At 44.2% G+C, this 19468-nt stretch overlaps 1 protein-coding gene across 1 annotated transcript in view; it reads right to left on the bottom strand.

Moving 5' to 3' along the window:
• The window catches only part of tecta (tectorin alpha), a 40235-nt gene that overhangs the window by 6590 nt on the left and 14177 nt on the right, over positions 1-19468 (bottom strand). The window contains exons 8-20 of the mRNA XM_084373016.1: positions 9994-10058; positions 9748-9887; positions 8912-9199; positions 8478-8615; positions 8197-8377; positions 7682-8094; positions 6849-7419; positions 6160-6770; positions 5016-5586; positions 3643-4271; positions 2472-3123; positions 1161-1360; positions 303-683 (exon numbers count right to left, since the gene is read on the bottom strand). Coding sequence (XP_084229142.1) covers positions 303-683; positions 1161-1360; positions 2472-3123; positions 3643-4271; positions 5016-5586; positions 6160-6770; positions 6849-7419; positions 7682-8094; positions 8197-8377; positions 8478-8615; positions 8912-9199; positions 9748-9887; positions 9994-10058 — 4840 coding nt within the window. The remainder of the gene's footprint in view (positions 1-302; positions 684-1160; positions 1361-2471; positions 3124-3642; positions 4272-5015; positions 5587-6159; positions 6771-6848; positions 7420-7681; positions 8095-8196; positions 8378-8477; positions 8616-8911; positions 9200-9747; positions 9888-9993; positions 10059-19468) is intronic.

Genomic DNA, 19468 nt, shown 5'->3' with positions numbered 1-19468 from the left:
ACCTCTGTAGTCTCAGTTAAACGCAACAATGTGCTTTAAGACAGGTAAACGCTTTAAAATTCAAACAGTGCAGAAAACTCATGTATTTTATGTTGTAGAGCAAAACGTGACACTCTCTTTAGCTTGTGTTAACCACAGGCCTTATTTCGGGCACCTAACCAGAAACCCAATCAAAAAACCCATTGGTTTTGAGAGGAGGGAACAGGAAGTGCACATGCAAGGTCTTGTTAAAGTGCATTAGAAATCATAACAATTCCCAGCATTCGGCTGACAAAGCAACCGTGGTCCAACGCTTCTCTCACCTTGACAGTGCTGCCAGAGATGAGTATATTCTCCTCGTTGATGTAAAGGTAGACATGAGAGATGGTGGTGAGGTTGGGTGTGCTCCATTTATCAAAGTTAGCGATGAGCTGGAAGGAGAGGTCGGGCAGCTTGTGACAGTTTGTGGACAAGACGAAGGAGCAGGAGGCCGGCAGCCTCAGCGAGGCCCCGTCGAAGGTCCTGAAAACTCCACCGCCAGATGCCACACAGTGCTGGGAGCGCCGTGCAAAGCAGCCCCTCACGCCGTACCGCAGGGTGCACTCCTCCTCTGCCTTACAGCGCCGCGGGTCGCACTGGATCAGGTTTCGTCCGATGCACTGGCACCGTTTGGTGCAGTCGCTGTTCCAAAACAGCTGTTTGGGCTGAAAGAAGAAATGTTTCTGTTAAACTAAGACAGGAAACAATCAGTGGTTTAATTGATTCGTTGATTGACAAAAAGGGTTTTAAAGCAGCTAAGGAGAACTTTCATTTTTGACGTTGCATTGCAGGGAGGTTATGTCATCATAATAATAACAACCCAACAGCAAGATATAACTTAGTAGCAAGACAAAGAGGGTATGAGAAACAATATTTAGTTTCTGTGTAGTATATATATGTGTGTGTGTGTGTGTGTGTGTGTGTGTGTGTGTATAAATATGATAAAGCAAGATGAACTTGACTAATATCAAAACATTTGAGCAAAAATCAATAATACCAGAATGAAAATATCGTCTTCATTTAAAAATGTCATTCAGTATGTGCATGACTCTAACTGGCCAATGAGGACCTCTAATAAGAAGCCAGCTCTGGCAGCTGAGGTCACTGAGTTGACTCCATGTGGTGCTGGATGTGAGACTGACCTCATAGTACTTGCCATCAGTGTAGCAGCCGCAGTTCTGCGGCAGGATGCAGCTCTTGCCGTTGAGCACGTAGCCCTGGTCGCACTGGCAGCCCTCCACACAGTCCTGGCTGCAGTCCCTCTGGCCGCGGGCTGGGGCGCACTGGGGCGGGCACACCGGCACGCAGCTCGAGTAATAGCTGTTAGGCGGACAGCTCTGGACTGGGAGCAGGCAGGTTGGCAAAGAGATTAGCAGACAGTTGTACCGACTGCATCGTTCACAAACATAGTAGGATGTTTTCCAGCAATAACAGGTGATTTTTCACGAGTAAATATTTGTGGAAAAGAGTCATGTGTGTCTACCTCAAGAGCTTAAAGGAGCAGTTCAACAGTTTGTGAGACATTATTCTGTTTCTTTAATGCGAATGAGATGAGAAGCTCAAAATCAACAGCAGTTAGATGCAGTGACTTTGCGTAGTGTTTATGTTGATTTGCTTATATTACTGTTTCACCCAGTTAACCCAAATGACAAAATAACATGTCCTCTTTCATACATATCTCATGGGATTGCGATACATGCACCCCTTTGCCTTAATATAAAGTTGAGTGGAATTGGGTTTGTGGTTCTCATTGCATTGAAAAATTGTGACTACAATATTAAACAATTACACATTTCAGCAGCAACATTGTCTAATCCAGAACTCACTATTAACTCTCTATCTAAGAAATAGTCCCTATTAAAACTTTTGTCTGTTGTTTCTTTGGATTATCACAGTAACAGACACTGTTTCTAGAGAGAAATGTTGCTGATGATTTTTTCAGAGCAAGAGCAAGACTGTAGTGGTCAAATAATAAGTGGGTAAACTGTAAAGTGTCCACTGATGAAACTTCTCAGTGTTAAGTAAAGGTAAACTCAGGAAAAGGTGTAACCCTATGTTTCATTTGAAAAAGGTGGGTAAACTTTATGTTTACGTGCATTTACCCTCCACTACAGCACTACACTAGAGGTAAGAAAATATGTTTTTCTAACTAAGGCTGGACGATATGGCCTTAAAACAATAATATGATGATACTATTAGGCTTTATTGCAATACACAATATATATCTCAATATTTTAAAATCTCTGGGGCACTTTCACAAAACATTAACATATCAGGATTTTTGATAATTAATCATCAGTAATGTGTATATAATGACTTAGTGCAGCCTTTAAAATCAAGAAAAGATAACACTTGCCTGCCCTCATTTGTAACACAAGGGGAGGCCTTTGTATCACACACACACATAACTGAAGTACATGGTGAAATAAAGGTGAGTCCAGACTTGCACTCACCACACGGTGTGTCACTCCTCCAGCCGGTAACAGGCACCCCTTGGGTCTGACAGGTGCTGGCATAAATCTGCAGCCAGTTACAGATTGTATCCTGAGCTCCCTGGTCCAAACAGGTGTCCTGCAGGCAGCTCTGATAAAAGAACACTGGCGCCACCTTACTGTGACAACGTGCAAACACACCTCCTCGATCTATGATCAGCCCGCACAGCCTCACGGCCTCCGGCTCCACAAACACATACAGTCCATCCCCGATGTGGAAACGTAAGACTGTGTTGACTTCATTCGCTCCCTCGTCTGTGTCAGTGTTGGCATCGGCCACCATGAGAGGGGCGTCATTCGGCGCAGTTTTCTCTCCCAGGCCACAGCGAGGGCACGAGTCTCCACAGCCCACCTGGCAGAAGGTGTCCCTCTCTGCCCAGGCCATGCCCCACTCGGTGCTGGTGAGGGTGGGTGGGGATAAGGGCATGCCCTGGCAGAGGCCGCAGGAGGCGTTGTAGAGGTCGCGGGGCAAAGTCAAGAGGAGGAGGGTGTTCCAGTCAAAGGCCACCTTCAGGCCAAAGTCTGTCTCCAGGATGAGCTGCATGCCCCAGGTAAAGATGTTGACCTTCCCCGGGCCCAGCTTCAGAGGGAGGTACAAACGCTCCTTATTCACCTGCGGGAAGAGAGATTGATACATGTTTAACTCTTATTATAGGATGACACAGGCACATTCCTACAGATCCACTTTTAGCACTAATTCATAGTTTTTAATCCCAAGTATGTGGGGAAACCCGGTCGATTATAACATTAGACTCACTGAAAGAGCTTTTATGTGTTTCTCACATAATTGAATCAGAGGAACAGAATCAGAGAGTGAGAGAAAATGTGTGTGTCTCAGTGTGTGTGCATGTGTGGCTGTGTGTGTCATTTCTGTTCCTCCTCAGATCTTTAAGTCGGTTTGTGAACCCGGTCCAAATGTCGCTCAGGGTCGGGGTTTCGTCTGAGCCAAATCCAGCCCGATAAAAGATGCCCATTGAAATTAGATCCACCTTAAGCCAATCAAAAGGAATTCACCCTCTGCCTGGTTATTCTATCGGCTTGATTAGAAATAACATGTCCTCACACATACAACAACCATGACCTTCACGGGTCATGCAGGAAGGTGGTGTTAAGATATAATTATTTCACTCACCGTGACAGTGTTTTTGTAGCTTCGAGACACTTCAATCTCATACTCGTAGACCTCCAGTACAAACCCCCTCACCCAGATAGCCTGGCCTGTGTCCCTCTCCTCATTACGAGCTGCCAGTTTAAATTCAGGAAAAGCTCCATTGATGGCTGCAGGGTCTCTGCTGTCTCTCCCACAGTGGGTGGTGGCCATCCTGAGAGTACAAGAGCTCTGCAGCTCAAATGGTACGCCACCAAATGGCAGGAAGTGTCCATAACCACCTGCCACACACAGGGCCTCAGTGCGTGGCAGGCAGAAATACAGGCCATCACTCTCCTGGCAGTACTCCTCGAGGTGACAGGGCGCCAGCTGACAGTATACACTGTTGTCGGAGCCGTTGCAGTAGCAGCGCTCCTGGCACTCCCAGTCCGTCCAGAAAGTCTGATTAGTGGCCAGCTGGCGGCCGTGGCTCATGCAGCCACAATCGCTGCGTGCCACACACAGGCCGTCGCGAAGCGCAAAGCCTTCCTCGCACTGACACCCCTCCTGGCAGGGCAGAGGGCACGGCTCCTCAGGTTCATCCAGGTTGGAGCAGGTCAGAGGGCAGGCGCTGGTGCACTCGTCAAAATGGCTGTTTTCTGGACAGGGAAGAGCTGAGACAGAAGAACAGGGTAAGACACAACAAAAGAGATGCAAAGACAACAGCCAATCTCACCAGTCTCACCAGTGTTATGCGGTGTTCGGGCAAATACGGATTACATTACTTCATTGACCACACTGTCGTTTCACTGTTTTTATAGAAATAAGGCCCATTTAGTTCCTGTCCGTTTATCAGTTCACTAGTTCAAAATAAAAAAATCCCTAATTTGACGAACAGCCTTGTCAGGGAGCGAACAACACAATCAGCTGCATGTATAGCGTAACGTTAGCATGCATAACGTTAGCATTACTTTACAACCCATCTGTGGACATCAGCTACAATTGATGGGGTCATTGCGTAAAATACTAAGCGTGATATTAATACTAAGATGAGGGACGCTACCATTATAGACTGAAATTGTAGCTACGTAGAGAAGCAGGAGTCAGATTTTAAAATATACCTTAAAAAGGGAATAATCCCAGCAAGACATAGGGTTGATCAACAACAAGATATGGTTATACAGACTAAAATCTGCTGGAGCCTCAATTATACAGAGCTGTTTGAAGGCATATTTTTACGTTTTTGGTTAGCTTAGCTCATTCACCCTGTGAACAACGCGTCTATAGGCCAAAATATCCCAATGCCAAAATACACTATCGTGTGCTGGTGGCACACATATCCGTTCTGGACACACACAGTTTTATGACAGATTAGTTGTTGGTCACTGTTCCTTTAAAGTAAAAATGAATCTACTCACGGCAGTTGGTGGCACTCCTCCAGGAAGCGAGGCCTACTTGAGCATCCTGACAGGCGGTGGCGTACGCCTGTAGTGAAGAACACAAGGCTGAACGATTCCCTTCCTTTACGCACATGTTATACAAGCAGTTCCTGAAGAACGGTGAGGGGTTGACCACAGCGTGACAAGCCAGAAATGAACTATTCCCCGGGTCGTTGATGTTTCCACACATCCAAGGACTCTGATAGAGACGCAAGTCTGTGCACATTCGATACAGGTCGTCACAGTCACCATTACAGGTGAGGTCATCTGCAATGGACCGCCAGCCCTCTGTGAACTGTTCTGTAGACTCAGCCAAGCGTCCATTTGGCAGGCGAAGGTCATCGGTTGAATTGCTGTTGAAGACGCCACAAAGACCACAAGTAACATTGTAGAAGAGGGTGGAGAGGGAGATGTTGAGGAATCCCTGGCGTGTGTAGCTGACACGAAGCAGACCGCGGGACTCCACCACCGTAGCATTGCCTGGTGCTTTGTAGATCATCATTGTCTCCATGGGATGGACGTATGGGAGCCCCACTGGTTCACCATTCACCTGGAACACAAGAAAGTGTCAAGCAACTAACAATAGATAACAGAATGGTTGTTACTCTGAAGGGAAAATACGACCTTGAAATCTGGAAAAGTTGGGACAGAATGCAGTCATTTTTAAATGAACTGCGTTTACCGACAAAGGTTTTTCGAAGAGTCTCTGAGCCCATGTAGTAATATCGTTTATACAGTTGTGTGTTTCACACAATGGTGAACCTTGCCCCATTTCTGCTTGTGAACAACTGATAGTACGTGTCCACAGGGGCAAATTTTGGACATGAGTGTTTGCGCTGCTCCCCAGCACTGGACGCTGGACCAACAAGAAAACATCCTTGTTTCTGACTGCACCTGATTGGACGAATCATTGGTTGGTTGACTGCTACGGGAATTAAAACTGGACCATCATGGTGGCCCATTTACAAACGTTTTCCTATATTCCAAAAATGGTTCAACGTGATGTGTTTTTGTAAACATTTTTGGCGTGAAATAATGTATGGTTTGTCCGGGTTCAAAAATAATCATAACTTTTTTGGACCAACTTTTTCCACAACCGTTTTGGAATTGGTGTTTTCCTCACCTTGACTATATCAAAATCAGTCCCTCCCATCTGAGCTTCCAGGTTAGCCACTGTTACCACCACAGGTCTTTTCCAAGAAGCGCCTTTGTTCACCAGTCGTCGGCCCATCTTCACCTCCACCACTGAGCCGTTAGCTGGCACTGGACCACACAGCTTTAGCAGGTAGTAGGAGCTGTCATCTGGGAACAGCAGGAAGGTCCCATCAAAGGAGGATGTCACTGTGTTCTGGGTGATTGAGCACACTCCCTCCCTCCGCGGGTAGCAACCCAGCAAGCCCACCTCGGCTACACACACCTCACCCTCCTTACAGGAGTCGTTGAAACAGGAGACTTCCCCAGCAGGCCCGCAGTTGCATAGGAGGGTACATTCACCTTCTTCACCGCTGGGGCCTGCCCAGAAAGTGTTATTAAGGGGGTAATAGAGGCCGTTATGCTCACAGCCACAGTCTTCACGTTGTACACAACGGCTGCCACTGAGAACATAGCCATCGTCACACTGGCAGCCCTCAGTGCAGGGGTGAGCACAATACAGGGGGGAGGTGAGGTCCGAGCAGGATGCTGGACAGGCACTTGTGCACACTTGGTAATGGCTGAAATCTGGACATGACAAAGCTGAGAGAGAAGAAGTGATGTCAGACACAAGTAAATTAATGTAAGATTAAGAATCTGTGTAATCAAACTGAATCTCACCACAGAAGGTGCGAGATCTCCAGGGTCGTATCGTGACACCAAGCGCCTGACAGGCCAGAGCATAGGCCTGGATGGCCTGGCAGAGTGTGGTGATATTATCCCTGTTGCTGCACATGTCGTACACACAGCTGTACACAAAGGCTGTAGGGTCCACTACAGCTCTGCAGTCCCTGAAAGGTCCATCAGTTTTGTTTATGAGCCCACAGTAGTCTGAGCGAAAGTAGAAGGCTTCTGTAAGAGGGTCGCACACGCTGCAGTTCTGGGCACAGCCATCTGTACACCGCCAATCGGTGTCCTCTGCTCGCCAGCTGCCTCCTAACTCCACAACGCTTTCTGCTAGAGAGCCGTCAGGAAGCACAGGATCATCGGCGGGGTCATCGTTATAGTTACCACAAAGGCCACAAGTGTTATTGAAGTAGGAGCTGGGTAGGGAGATGGATGCATAATGTTGGCCATCATAGGTTACTAAGAGTCCAAAGTCTGTTTCTAAAGCAATGGCAACACCAGACTGATATACCCTGATGGCACCGAGCTGGAGCTGGACCGGTAAAGTCTTCATCAAGCCGTCCACCTAAAGAGAGGAGCAGAGGACAAATCAGAAAATGAACCATGGATGCTAGTGGAAAATATCATCCTGGTCAATATATGTCAATGTATGATTCGAAACCTGGGCTGCTGCGGCGGCGACACAGTCTCTGTACATTCTCACGCTCTACTAACTGAGCTACCAGGTCGTCCCCTGATTCCAAACTTCACATAACTAAATTAAGGAGCCAGTTGACGTTTCGTGAACAAACCAATGCCTGATATAAAAGGGGTCCACAGATTCTCACCTGGACTGTCCCAAGACTGCCTTTGGGCAACATGACTCTGTGACCATACACCTCAACTGTGACATCTCTGAGCCAAGAAACAGAGGCAACTCCACGGTTCTCATTTTTGGCCTCCACGCTGAAGAAGGGTAACCCGGCCACCTCCCAGCAGGGTCGAGCCAGCAGGTAGGAGCAGGTTCCCTGGAAGTGATAGAGGAAGCCATCGAAGGTATGGTAATGAGGGTCGCCAAATACCACGCAAGTGCTGGTGCGGGTCGGCTGGCAGTAAAAGGCCCCTTCCTGCTGCTCGCAGGTCTCTAGCTGCCCGCATGGAGCCTCTTGGCACTGCACCTCGTTGTGAATGTCAAGGCAGCGGCATCGCTGTGAACACTGGTCAGACAGCCAGAAGATTTCCCCTCGTCTGTAGTAACGACCTGGAGAGGATGTAGGAAAGACAGAGGAGGTATTTAGCATTTGAATGATTTGACTCCAAAATGCCACTGACTGCTGAACTAAAGATGATTTAGCTGCTTTGCAATAGAGAAACTTGCCATTGTAGCTGCAGCCATTGGCAGGATCTATCAGTTCAGTGTCTACACGGAAGAACCAGCGCCCGGGGATATTCACATTGGTTGTCTGTTCAATGTTCACGACATCATTAGACCGTGATCCTGGCAGGTTGAAGAAGTGACCAATGTCTCCACCATTAAAACCTGACTGAAAAGGGGAAAGGTGTGAGGTACGTGAGGTGAAATGTTTATCATATAATGTCTATAATGATTTTTCTTAAATGATCTTGGAATCACTGTGAGATTACCTGAGCTGTCGTTCCACCCAGTCCAGTTAAAGGATCTCCACCACTGGCTGTTCCTGTGCTCCATGTGATTTCTCCATAGTTGAACATACTGAAGTATGCCATGCCATCTGAGATTAGTACAGTTTGGAATGTGTTCACCTTTTAATCAAACAAGAGGATTAAAATAGTTTTACAAAGAGAAAAAAAACAGAAAAACATGTAAAAATCAAAGAGAAGAATACCATCATGGAGAAGAATCATTTCAATATTCAGTAATTGTTTCACGCAAAAAATGAATATGTGGAATTTCAAAATGGGACAAGGCAAATGTCTTAATTATATATATTCTGTAGATCTGTAAAGCATTTTGGGAAAATATTACCATCAAATCAAAGCGATGTCAGTTTAATCTTTTTTGTATCCCTCACTAATCATGGTTAGATGTCAGACTTTACCGGGGTTGTCTGACTTCCTCCATAGAAGGTGACTTGGTGCCATGTTGCAATAAAGACCCAGGTGGCGGTGAATGTGGGCATGTTTTTGAAGTACTTCCGGACATCTTGTGTTGCCCTTTCCAGTATTCCCGGTTCAGTGGACTCTCGATAGTACACATCTCCGCGGATGCCGTTGTGCACATCGGCCCAAAGTGGAGCAATGAATGATCTGCTGTCACTCAGAGGGAAAGCTTCTGGTGTGAACTGGCTAACCTGCACGTGAAAGGACACCACACCATTGTTGTTGACCTGTGAAGAGAACAGACAGAGTTATACTTCAGAAATCATCAACTATTATACATTGCAATAAATTATTATAAAGGAACAGTTCACCCAGAAATGAAAATTCAGTCATTATCTGCTCACCCTAATGCCGACGGAAAGTTGGATGAAGTTTCGTAGTCAACAAAACATTTCTGGAGCTTGACAGCAAAACAGTGTTGCAGCTTTCTCCAAATAAATGATAGAAAAAAACATAAATTAGTGCCTTACAACTCGCCTTATTGGCGTCCCCATCTACTTCAGTTGTTAAGGAGAATGCTGCAACGTTTTGCTGTGAAGCTTGTGGACTGTAAATCAATTCAAATCAAAATCAATCAATTTTATTTATATAGCCAAAAATCACAATCACATGGCCTCAGTGGGCTTTACAGTCTGTACAGTGAACAACATCCTCTGTCCTGAAAAACTTGCCATATAAAACTTTGTCCAACTTTCCATCAGTATGAGAATGAGTAGATCATTTTCTGAGCTGAGGTTTCTGTGCAATAATAGTGAGAGTTTTGATCAAGGCTTACGTAGATGGAACGGTAGGGGATATTGAAGAAAATGAAGGGAATGAGCAAAGTAAGTTCAGCTGAACTCCCATCATCCATCTTTGGGGTCTCTTGATCCCTGTGGCCGGGTCCATACGGATACAAGATATCCTGAGTAGTAGCTAAAAGGAGAATAATGCAGAAAAGCTCATTAAACTGACTTTTCTCAACCCTAAAAGATAAATTATTTGATGGGGAGGATGACATAATCCATAATGGGCGCCATACCTCCCGTCCGTATAAAGATGCTGAAGAGTTGGAGCAGAACGACTGGACAGCCTCGCCTGACCATTCTAAAAAAAGCAAAGAAAATAAGTTGAGAGATCTTATCGACTGTGTGATTAATTTGCTCATTATGTTACCACTTCTTTACACATTGGTAAACCCCGTCTGAGCAAGTGTTGCATTTTTCTTAAAGCTAATAGAAACGTAGACATGAGTCATAGGACAACTTCCCATAAACGCAGCCGTTAGTCAAAAGTAGAGAGGAGGGAGAACCGTCAAACCAACGTCACGATTCTTCTTTAAGATCAGGCTCCCAGGTCTCCCCTGAGGAGCCCTGAAAAGGCCCTATTATGCATGCCAGAACAATGTGTCAGGATCACATTTGCCTTACAGTCCCATGTGAGCCGGCAACAGTGGACTACGGGCCTCTCTGTGCCTCGTTTCCCTGCAGCTGATCAAACTGGCCCAGCGTCTCTGTGTCTGAAGCCGCAAGGCTGCTTAGGACCTCATTACCACTTCTGTTTGGGAGCAATCCATGCCTTGTTGGCTAAAGGGAGAGGAGCATAAACACTGGGGCACTAATGGCTTTAAGTGAGTAGGTTTGAATTGCCAAGGTCCTTGCAGTGGCCCTTTGGGGCTGTTCAGTGCCTGGCTTGGCATGTTTCCCATTGGCGAAGTAGAGTATAGAGCCAAGTTGGCAGAATTTACAATCACCATGCAGCATTTAAAGTTAATTGTTTAATGAAAAAGAAAGAAACTTTAGAAGTATTGCTTTTACCTTCAATGAATTTAAACATCCCTGCCAACTACCCGCAAGTTAAAACTTGTCCCTTCTTGATACCATTGACCTTGTGAACCATTCTTACATTCTCAATCTGCATTCTCATCTGTTATTGTGTTATTTTGGACTTATCAACCACAGATACTGTTCTAACTTTCATACTGCAACTTTTGATTTGTCACAAGATTTAGTTTGTCAATTTTTGGGCAAGAAATTGAAAATTTGAAAATGTGTGCCTGCCTCTGATTGGCTGCCCTCATTGGTTGCTCTATGTTTGACTCAAACTGTCAGGATAAAGAGCTGTAGTTTCTCTGGTAAACACACCGACCTCTTCGGCCTCCTTCCTGGTCTGCTGCTGCTCCTCTTTGACTCACTCATTCTCTGGAGCTGCTCTTCACTGCCAGTGTGTAGCATGCTAGCTAGCTAATTATTGTCTCATTTGGGGTGTGATTAAACAGTAAGTCAATTGTGACTCACTGACTTCCCTCCCTCCCTCTTGTTGTCAAGTGGACCACCAGGGCAACAAAGATGCCTGTCAGATTTATGCTTCTTCAACGGGAATAGGGACCTCTTCCATCCAAAAAACCTAAAAAAGCTTGCTCGTTGGACCGCAGGGCCAGCTGACACTCAGCTTGTCTGCTCTGCCTAACCCAGACACACTGGCAGCGAAGTGCGGCATCGGAGGATGAGTGACCTCAGGAAGAGCAGTAGCAGACCTGGAAGGAAGATGAAGAGGTTGATGTATTCACTTGAGAAACTACCGCTCATAAACCACTGTATCAGGACCATAGGGAAAATGTACAGTATGATTTAACAGTTTGAGTCAAATGCCGAGCTAGGTACCGGCTAGCTGGCCCGCTAACTACCAGTCATTCAGTGGTATATCGGCAATGTCTCTTGTTTTTTTAAGTTTCTACATTAAAATAAAAAAAATTTTGCCAGACAAACTTAAAGTTCATATACCATATGTTACACTACTCCTGCCTCTGTGTAGTTTTGGCTTCCTAAATGTGAATATATTGCCCAACTTCAATAAAAAAAATAATTCAATATATGATTTTCAATTACAATGAGCAGAGGCAGTAAGGTGCGTGATGTTACAATCAGGGTACTAGGTGTTACCTGTTGACCTCAAACTATAGTTGATGCCATTGAAGGCTGTAAAATATCTTGTGGACCTTGGAGTTTAGATTATTTTGTCACACACTATAGCGTGTAGTTGAATGAACCAATAAACCAATGAAATACAGCATTTTGATAACTCTTTTACTGTCCTGAAGACAATACTGTTGATGTGCATCTGTTGAGGTATGTGAATCCAATTGAATACTTCTCTCAAATCTCTCTAATGTGTGAATACTATTCAGCTTGATGGTAAATTGTGTTCAGGTGTGCCAAGGTTAGTGAGCACTGCTGACAGAGGTCTGCTCTCGTGTCATCGGCCTCTCATCAAACATTGTCAACAGAAAGATTACCACAATCGCTCTTTTGACTCTTGCGGCTCACCATCTTATCTGACTGGCGTTAACTTGATGCCTTTTAGCGGGGCGATTAAGATAAAGCCCCCGGGACTTAAAAGATGAACAAGACACTTTGACATGAGTATCTGTGGGGTTACACATGGAGAGACAACTCTTATCGTATCAAGTAAGACACATCCTTTATCAAAAGTTAATTTATTGTACATTTAATTTCCTGCCTTTTACATTTGAGGTTCGAAAATGAGATAAGTCAGACCAATATTAAGTTGTGCATTCAAAGACATGCTGGGGTGAAGTAAATTGCTACACCATAAGTAATGACATATATTATATAATTATTTCTTTTAGAGTTAGTGAAAATCTATTGGGCAAAAGTTTACCAGTGGTTCCTAATTTGGGGCTTGGTCCCAAGATGATTAAAGTGGATTAATATTATGTTGAATTAAAAAGAAAAAAGTTTTTTTTTTTTTTTTAGGTTTGTTAAAACCCTTAAGATAAAATTATGTGAGATGGAAGAGTCAGTATTTGTCTATAACCTGTGATGAGGGGTCAGAAGCTTGTTTTGAGGGGTTTGTGAGCCCTAAAAATGAAGCACAAAATGAACACCTGTATTAGATATCAACGATTGTATTAGACCTTAACACAACCCATTACCCCCCCTAATATCTGACCATGTTTGCAGCATCAAAAAGTTACACGCCTAATGAGGAAATGATGCACTCACCTGCCGTCAGAAGATGGACATCTAGCACCTCAACAGTCTAACCTGGCAACCTCCACACAGCAGGGTCTCATCCAGCAGAGGACCATCCAGAGAGTGGTGGTGTTGGTGGTGATGGAGGGAGTACAATGAGGCAGTGCAGGTGATAGCTGCTGATGTGATGACAAGGAATGTAGAGGAGCTGGATGTCCTGACAGTGGTAGAGTCCAATTCCAGCTCCACAGGATTACCAGCAGAAGCAACAACAATCCAAAAGGTGAATGGTAATGTCCTCCTAGAGATTCAAAAAGCACCTGTTGAAGCTGTGGAAGGAGCTCAAGAAGCAGGTGCAAACTTTACCTGGGATAGTGTTCAACTTAATCTGAGATCAGTGTTTGGGGAAGGGGGTAGGTGGAGGTGGAGGTGGAGGAGAGGGAAGTTGAGGGGAGGGACGGCATAGGAATCTGAGGGAGAGAGGGAGTGGAAACAGAGCAATATGGAAGAAGGGGGAGAGGGAGGTCAGAGATGTGGAAATGATGGAGGGAAAGAGAATTGCTGCTTTAAATGCAGGAGGAGAGGAATGTTTGGTACAAAGAGAGGCTCTCATGCAGGATGAGTGTCGAGCCTTTTGGGCAGGATCCGTCATTAACACCTGCAAAGTGCCAAATGATGATAAAATATGTCTTTGGGTGGAGAATTTGGAGGAAACACTGTGGCCTTTATCTTTTTGGAACAAGGATATTTGAATTCAGATTTTTCATTCAGCGTCTGAAGCAGCATTTTATATAATTTGTAGATAGTTTCTCTAAAAATTGACGGTGTATTTTCTCCCCAAGTCTGAAGACTTTAGACTCTGCCTTTTTGGATGAGGCCTCAATTGCGGTAAAGCCTCTGCCAGGGTTCACTCAGTGCAGTTAAAGCTCAGGGCACCTGGGCACACAAGCTCACCAAAGTAGTACAGTCTCACTCTGGGGCATTTATGGACAAAAACCAGAAACACACACACAGTCTGAAACCTCGCTTTTCAAGCTGTGTGGTAGGTAGAGTTACAGAATTAACATGAGTCACTTTGGAGACTCTGTGTACCCCCTTTTTTAATTAGGAACAGCCTCATTTACAAGGGTTATACAAGACACTTGATTTCCATAGATGCTGGAGAGATAGCAAGGGGAAATCTCAGGTGGATCCACACTGATAGGGTCTGGGAAGGAGAGGGCAGTCAGTTGGGTCTTTGTTGCTGGAGGACAGTGGAAGTAATTGGAGAGGCAGGGAGCAAGATGTGTGAAAGGCTCCAAGACTGAGGGCAGGCCCCGGGCTCCCATTAAGCAGCACCGAGGCTCTCTGTGGAGCCTTCTTTTATACCTCCCACGTCTTGTTGTGTAAATGGACGCATACCCTTAACCAACCTGTGAAAGAGAACGTCGCACAAAGACGGACACAAGAATCAACAGTTACAGGTGACCTACTGGGCCAGGGGAGCGCCCCGATCTCGGGTTTGTGTTTAGGGAAATGTCGAAGATGGAGAAGTGGGAAAGACCAAGATGGGCTGATAAACCTGATTTCTTACACTTACAATACATTAGGAACAGAAAACATGATAGGGAATGATAACACACCTTCTTTCTTCTCTTAACTTTGGTGGTCAAACCTAAAGCTGCTTTAGTCAGTCAATATTTGTATGTGAAGAAGTCACAAGAATGAAATGTTGGCATTTCACATTTCTGCAAACCATGAATATGCTTAATTTGTACGTTTATGTATCATACCAACACATCTCATATCCTGTTCTTATGACATGTGTATGAGCTGACTTTCATGTCCAGAGGAGAAGGGGACGGGGTGGTGTCATGGCTGGCGAGATGCTGTTTTGACATTTGTAAGCACAAAACCACTGGATATATTTAATGAGATGTAGGGAAATTTTCCAGCCTAGTTAAAGGCAACAAAATCAGATATTTTTTACGAGACACAGTAACATTTTTCAGCCATGTGTGTACAAAACCAGGCAAATCCGAAATGTGATCTTTTCCTTATCCTAATCAAGTGTTGTTTGTGCTTAAACCTAACCACACCATAAGCACGACGTCACAACATAAAACTGGAAACGGAACATAAAGTTTCAACATATCTATGGTTTGCAGAAATGTACATTGCCAATATTTATTCAGCCATCTGGTTGAACAATTATATTTAATGCATTTTAGTGTCTGTTTGGTTTTACGGCCTGTAAACTCTGTTTTGTCAGTCCCACCACTCTCATCAACACCCTTCCACCAACAGGCAGCTACAGAAGTCCGGACAAACCCACTGTACGCTAGTTTCCTAGCACCAAATGATAGACATGACAATGATAAGCATTTAGCAGGCATACATTTCCCCTCAGCAATATAGAGGGTGAAAATTGGACTTGGTGGTATTATGAGACAGGATGAGATGAAGCTAGCTGGTTAGCATGCTAACTTCAGTGGACATCTCAGCAATGCAATACATGGGTGTCTTGTTTTTTCTTAACACTCTGTTGGTAATGTTAGTTGATTTTTTAATGGTTTAAACTAACATACTAAACATATCTTACAAATTTCCCCTTGACATGTAGTCGGTATTACATTTCTTGACCATTGAGGCTAAAGAAAGCCCTCCTCAAAAGTCACTGCAGTCTCAAGTTCAAGAAGTTCAAGAACATGGCCTTCATTGAGCTCGGAGATGCTCACTAATGCAGGGTCAGACTGAGGTTGGAAGGTGTATGCAGATGAATTGTATCGACCACACCTTGCACCTTGTTGTGTAAACAGAACCTTGCAGTGCAGTTGGTATTCTGATCTGCCCTCGATCTGCCCCATTGCATTATGAAGTGGGACTGAGGGCAGGAGGGCTGAACGGGGCCTATTGTGTGCTGAGGTGAAGGAGTCATTGGGGTAAGAAGGTTTGGGTTACTGGAAGGAGGTTCACCATTGTGAATGGAAAAGGAAGGAGAGGAGGGCAGGGCAGAGCCAACCGCTGGGCATCAGGGTTGAATTAGAGTGGCCCACTCCTCGGATTAGGTGACTGCCGAACAGAGCTCGGCGGGTATCCAGTCCAGGACCTTCTTTGTGAAGGTCAGGCTTGATGGATTTTGCAGAACTTGTGATGCTGGATACTTTGACCCTGTTCCCACACGGTACCCTCCTGCTGTGGAGAAACCTTTGATGCAATTTCAATCTGTGTCTCTTGCAAACAATTTTAAAGGTGGTGGTTAGTATTGGGGTTATGCCTCCCCCCCCTCATGCCTCGTCTCAGGGGATCAAAGCTCTTGTGACAACTCTATTTCTTTGTTGAGTTCTTGGTTGTTGCAGCATCACTGACATCCCTCCACATCTTAATTGAGTAGAGTTTCTGGATGTTAAACTCTAACGCCAATGAACCTATCTCTGCTTGGTCTTTCAACTTGTCTTGTTACAAGCTTGTGCATCCATCCAACAACCAGTCCAATACCAAAGACTCCGTCCTTGGACATGAAGAAGCTTTCACTGTTCAGCAGTATTGCTGAGAGGATGGATGTGAGGGAATGATTCAAGGCATCAGTGCTTTAAATGAATCGAGCCGTACACCACGTCCAAAGGCATAGGTGTTCAGATTGGCCACACATAAAACTGGGCTCATAGCCTTGTCCTCTCTTTCCGAACTCATCAAAAACTGATGCTTTGCAATGGTGGTTGACCCTACCTTCAATCCCTGCATGTCAGTATGTGAGAAGATGGGAAACCCACAGCATCAGTTTCTCACAAGTTTGGAATGAAACTCAAAAATAAACTTTTCTCGGGTATACAGATTGAATTTGCTTCGTTTTTGCAGTGCACACACAGGAAAGGGAGGGGGGACAACCACAAACATTTAAATCAAAGAAATATTTTGGAAAACGAAAGTATACAATCCGTTGTTAAGTTTCTAAATTAAAATTGGCAGTAACTTGCCAGTCGTGGTTTGACTGATGTTCATCAGTGTGCAACATTTATCTTTCCCTATCACCACGTAACAGTACATTATATTCGCGTATACTAACTGCTAACACAGTATACAATGAAAAGTCAACAGCTATCATGGAGCTAGCTTTCCAGGGGAAGTCACCAAGGTAGGACAGCTTATACTCTATATCTGAACAATGTATCAACGTCTATGTTCAGGAGCTGTTTCTTGATACAGTCCAAGAAAATGTGAAGAGTACCTTTGTGACTGAATGCCTCCTCAGCTCCCAAACTTTGAGAAGGGGGTCCTGCTGGTGACGGTGTGTTGGTGGTGGGTGGCATAGATATCCCACACAGGATTAGAGTCGCGCTGTTGGAAGAGGAGGAGGGGGAAAATAGAGGGAATGCCCCAGAAACACAACACCGCCTGACACGTATGGAATGGAGTCTTTGCAGCTCGACTGAAACACGCCTGCCAGAAAGAGAGAAGATCTGCAGAATCCCATCTTCTCCACCGCCAAGTATTCAGCCAGTGAAACAGAGCTGTGCATACCGAGCACGTGTACGTTCTGCCGGTAACATGAGCGATGCCACACTCCATACCTCGTCCTTCAGTCAGGACTTTCCAAATGGTCTACAGTAGTTGAAATGTAAGCAATCCAAGTCTTTTAGCCTTTGAGAAAAGATGCAGTGATGTGTTTTTTTTCTCCAAGTGGAAGTCTTCGATAAAGATGTTGGTTCACTAGTCTGGCAAACACTTTGGCCCAAAGCAACAAGACTTGTCCATTGTGTTTGAGTTTTTTTGGGGTGCGACTGTGGCTCAGGAAGTGGGTCCTACTAGTCAAAAGGTTGGTGGTTCGATACCTGGAAACCCCGGCAGCACGTCGAAGTATCCTTGGGCAAGATATTGAACCCCAAACTGGTCCTGATGGCTGTTCCATGAGTGTGTGACTGGCTGAATGTAGAAATATTGTATGACGCTTTTGATTGTTTAATATAATTATTGGTTTTCAGTCTCCTTGATATTTTATAATCGGTACTGGCCCTGAAAAACCCCGTGGACCCCTACTGTTCAACAATCTGTTAAGGACTTCGGTTGAAGCATAGTGAAGCCTGCAGCACACAAGCATTACATGAATAATGTCAAAACATTAAGACACCATGTACATGTAAACACATCAGCAAGCATCAGTTTTATGAAAAGCAACAGCAGCACGTACCAGCTGCAGCAGAGGGCATAGCTATAAGTCATAGTATTTGGCCTGCAACTAAAAACTGCACATCACAATTTCCTTGAGCCCAGAGAGACGTCTTCACATTGCTTCTTTGGTCCAACCAACAGCCCAAAAACCCAGAGGCCGTTTAATTATCAAAAAAATAGTTGGAAATTATTTTTATTCTGATCAACAATCAAGCATATCTGACTGAAGTCTGCCTGAACTAGCTCACAGGTTTCACATCAGGTATAAAAATGTAACAGAGGAAAAAGCCCAAATAATTAGAATTTATTTCTTTAAGAGAAGTGAAAGCAACGTTATACAGTACAGGTGGAGAAATGGCATTATGATCTCAAGAAAATATCCAGATACATTAAAGAAACTACAGAAAGCAAACGTGATATAAATTAAACACTATTTACTAAACAGCACAAGGCAAACTGTCTCACAGATTAGCATCTATCTTTTATGTTTAAATCTGTAAATAATCTTTGTTTTTGGTATTACTGAAGGATAAAGTGAGGTGAAAGGGGCACAGATAATATTTTAAAAGTGTCAAATTTACAAATGCCCATCAACAACATTGTTTCCCTGAAATGACACATCTCATACACATTTTGAATCAAACATATCAAGAAATATCAGAACATGCAAATCACCAACTTAACCACGATAATGCTTCACGCCCATCCCACAACCTCCCATGTAAGCACTCAATCATAATATAGTATAACATATGAGTCAAGAAAAATAAAAACCTTAAAAGAGATCTCCAGTTATCTACTACACAAAGTAAGTTTGTGTCAGAGGAGCGTTTCAGATGGCACCTCAACACATTTTCGGTAACACAAGGCTAAACTTCACTTGGTATAACACTTGATCCTGGACGCTCACTTCACCCAACATGATCTCAAACAAACTCTTTTGCGTTCACATCAGTCCAACATTTAAAAGACCCTGCTTAGTCATTGTCATCAACAAATGCACTTGATATTGGGCCCAATTTACACTGCATCTGTGCAGCAGACATATGGGAAAACGTCTGAGCTATTCAGCGTCAGGCGGGCAGGAACAATTTCCGACATGCATTGAGGGGAAAAAAGGGAAACATCAACAACACATACGTTCGTTTTTTTGAGTCTCCGACTGGACTGACTGTTAGTCTTTGGACTATGCTAGGAAAATGTGGTTCTCTTTTGTATGAAGCGAACAAAATCTCCTGAAAACTTTGTCGGCCAATCGAATTTATAATTTCTTGAAAACAAAACAATAATAATAATAATAATAAAAAAAGAAGACTTTATGACAGCAATATACTAAAACTCTTAAAACTCTACATGAGAGGTTACAATAGGAAA

Source organism: Pagrus pagrus, assembly GCF_965226575.1.
Source record: "Pagrus pagrus genome assembly, chromosome: 14".
In the NCBI taxonomy this organism is placed as follows: domain Eukaryota; kingdom Metazoa; phylum Chordata; class Actinopteri; order Spariformes; family Sparidae; genus Pagrus; species Pagrus pagrus.
Note: the sequence above shows the minus strand (reverse complement) of the source record. Positions and strands in the feature narration are given on the sequence as shown.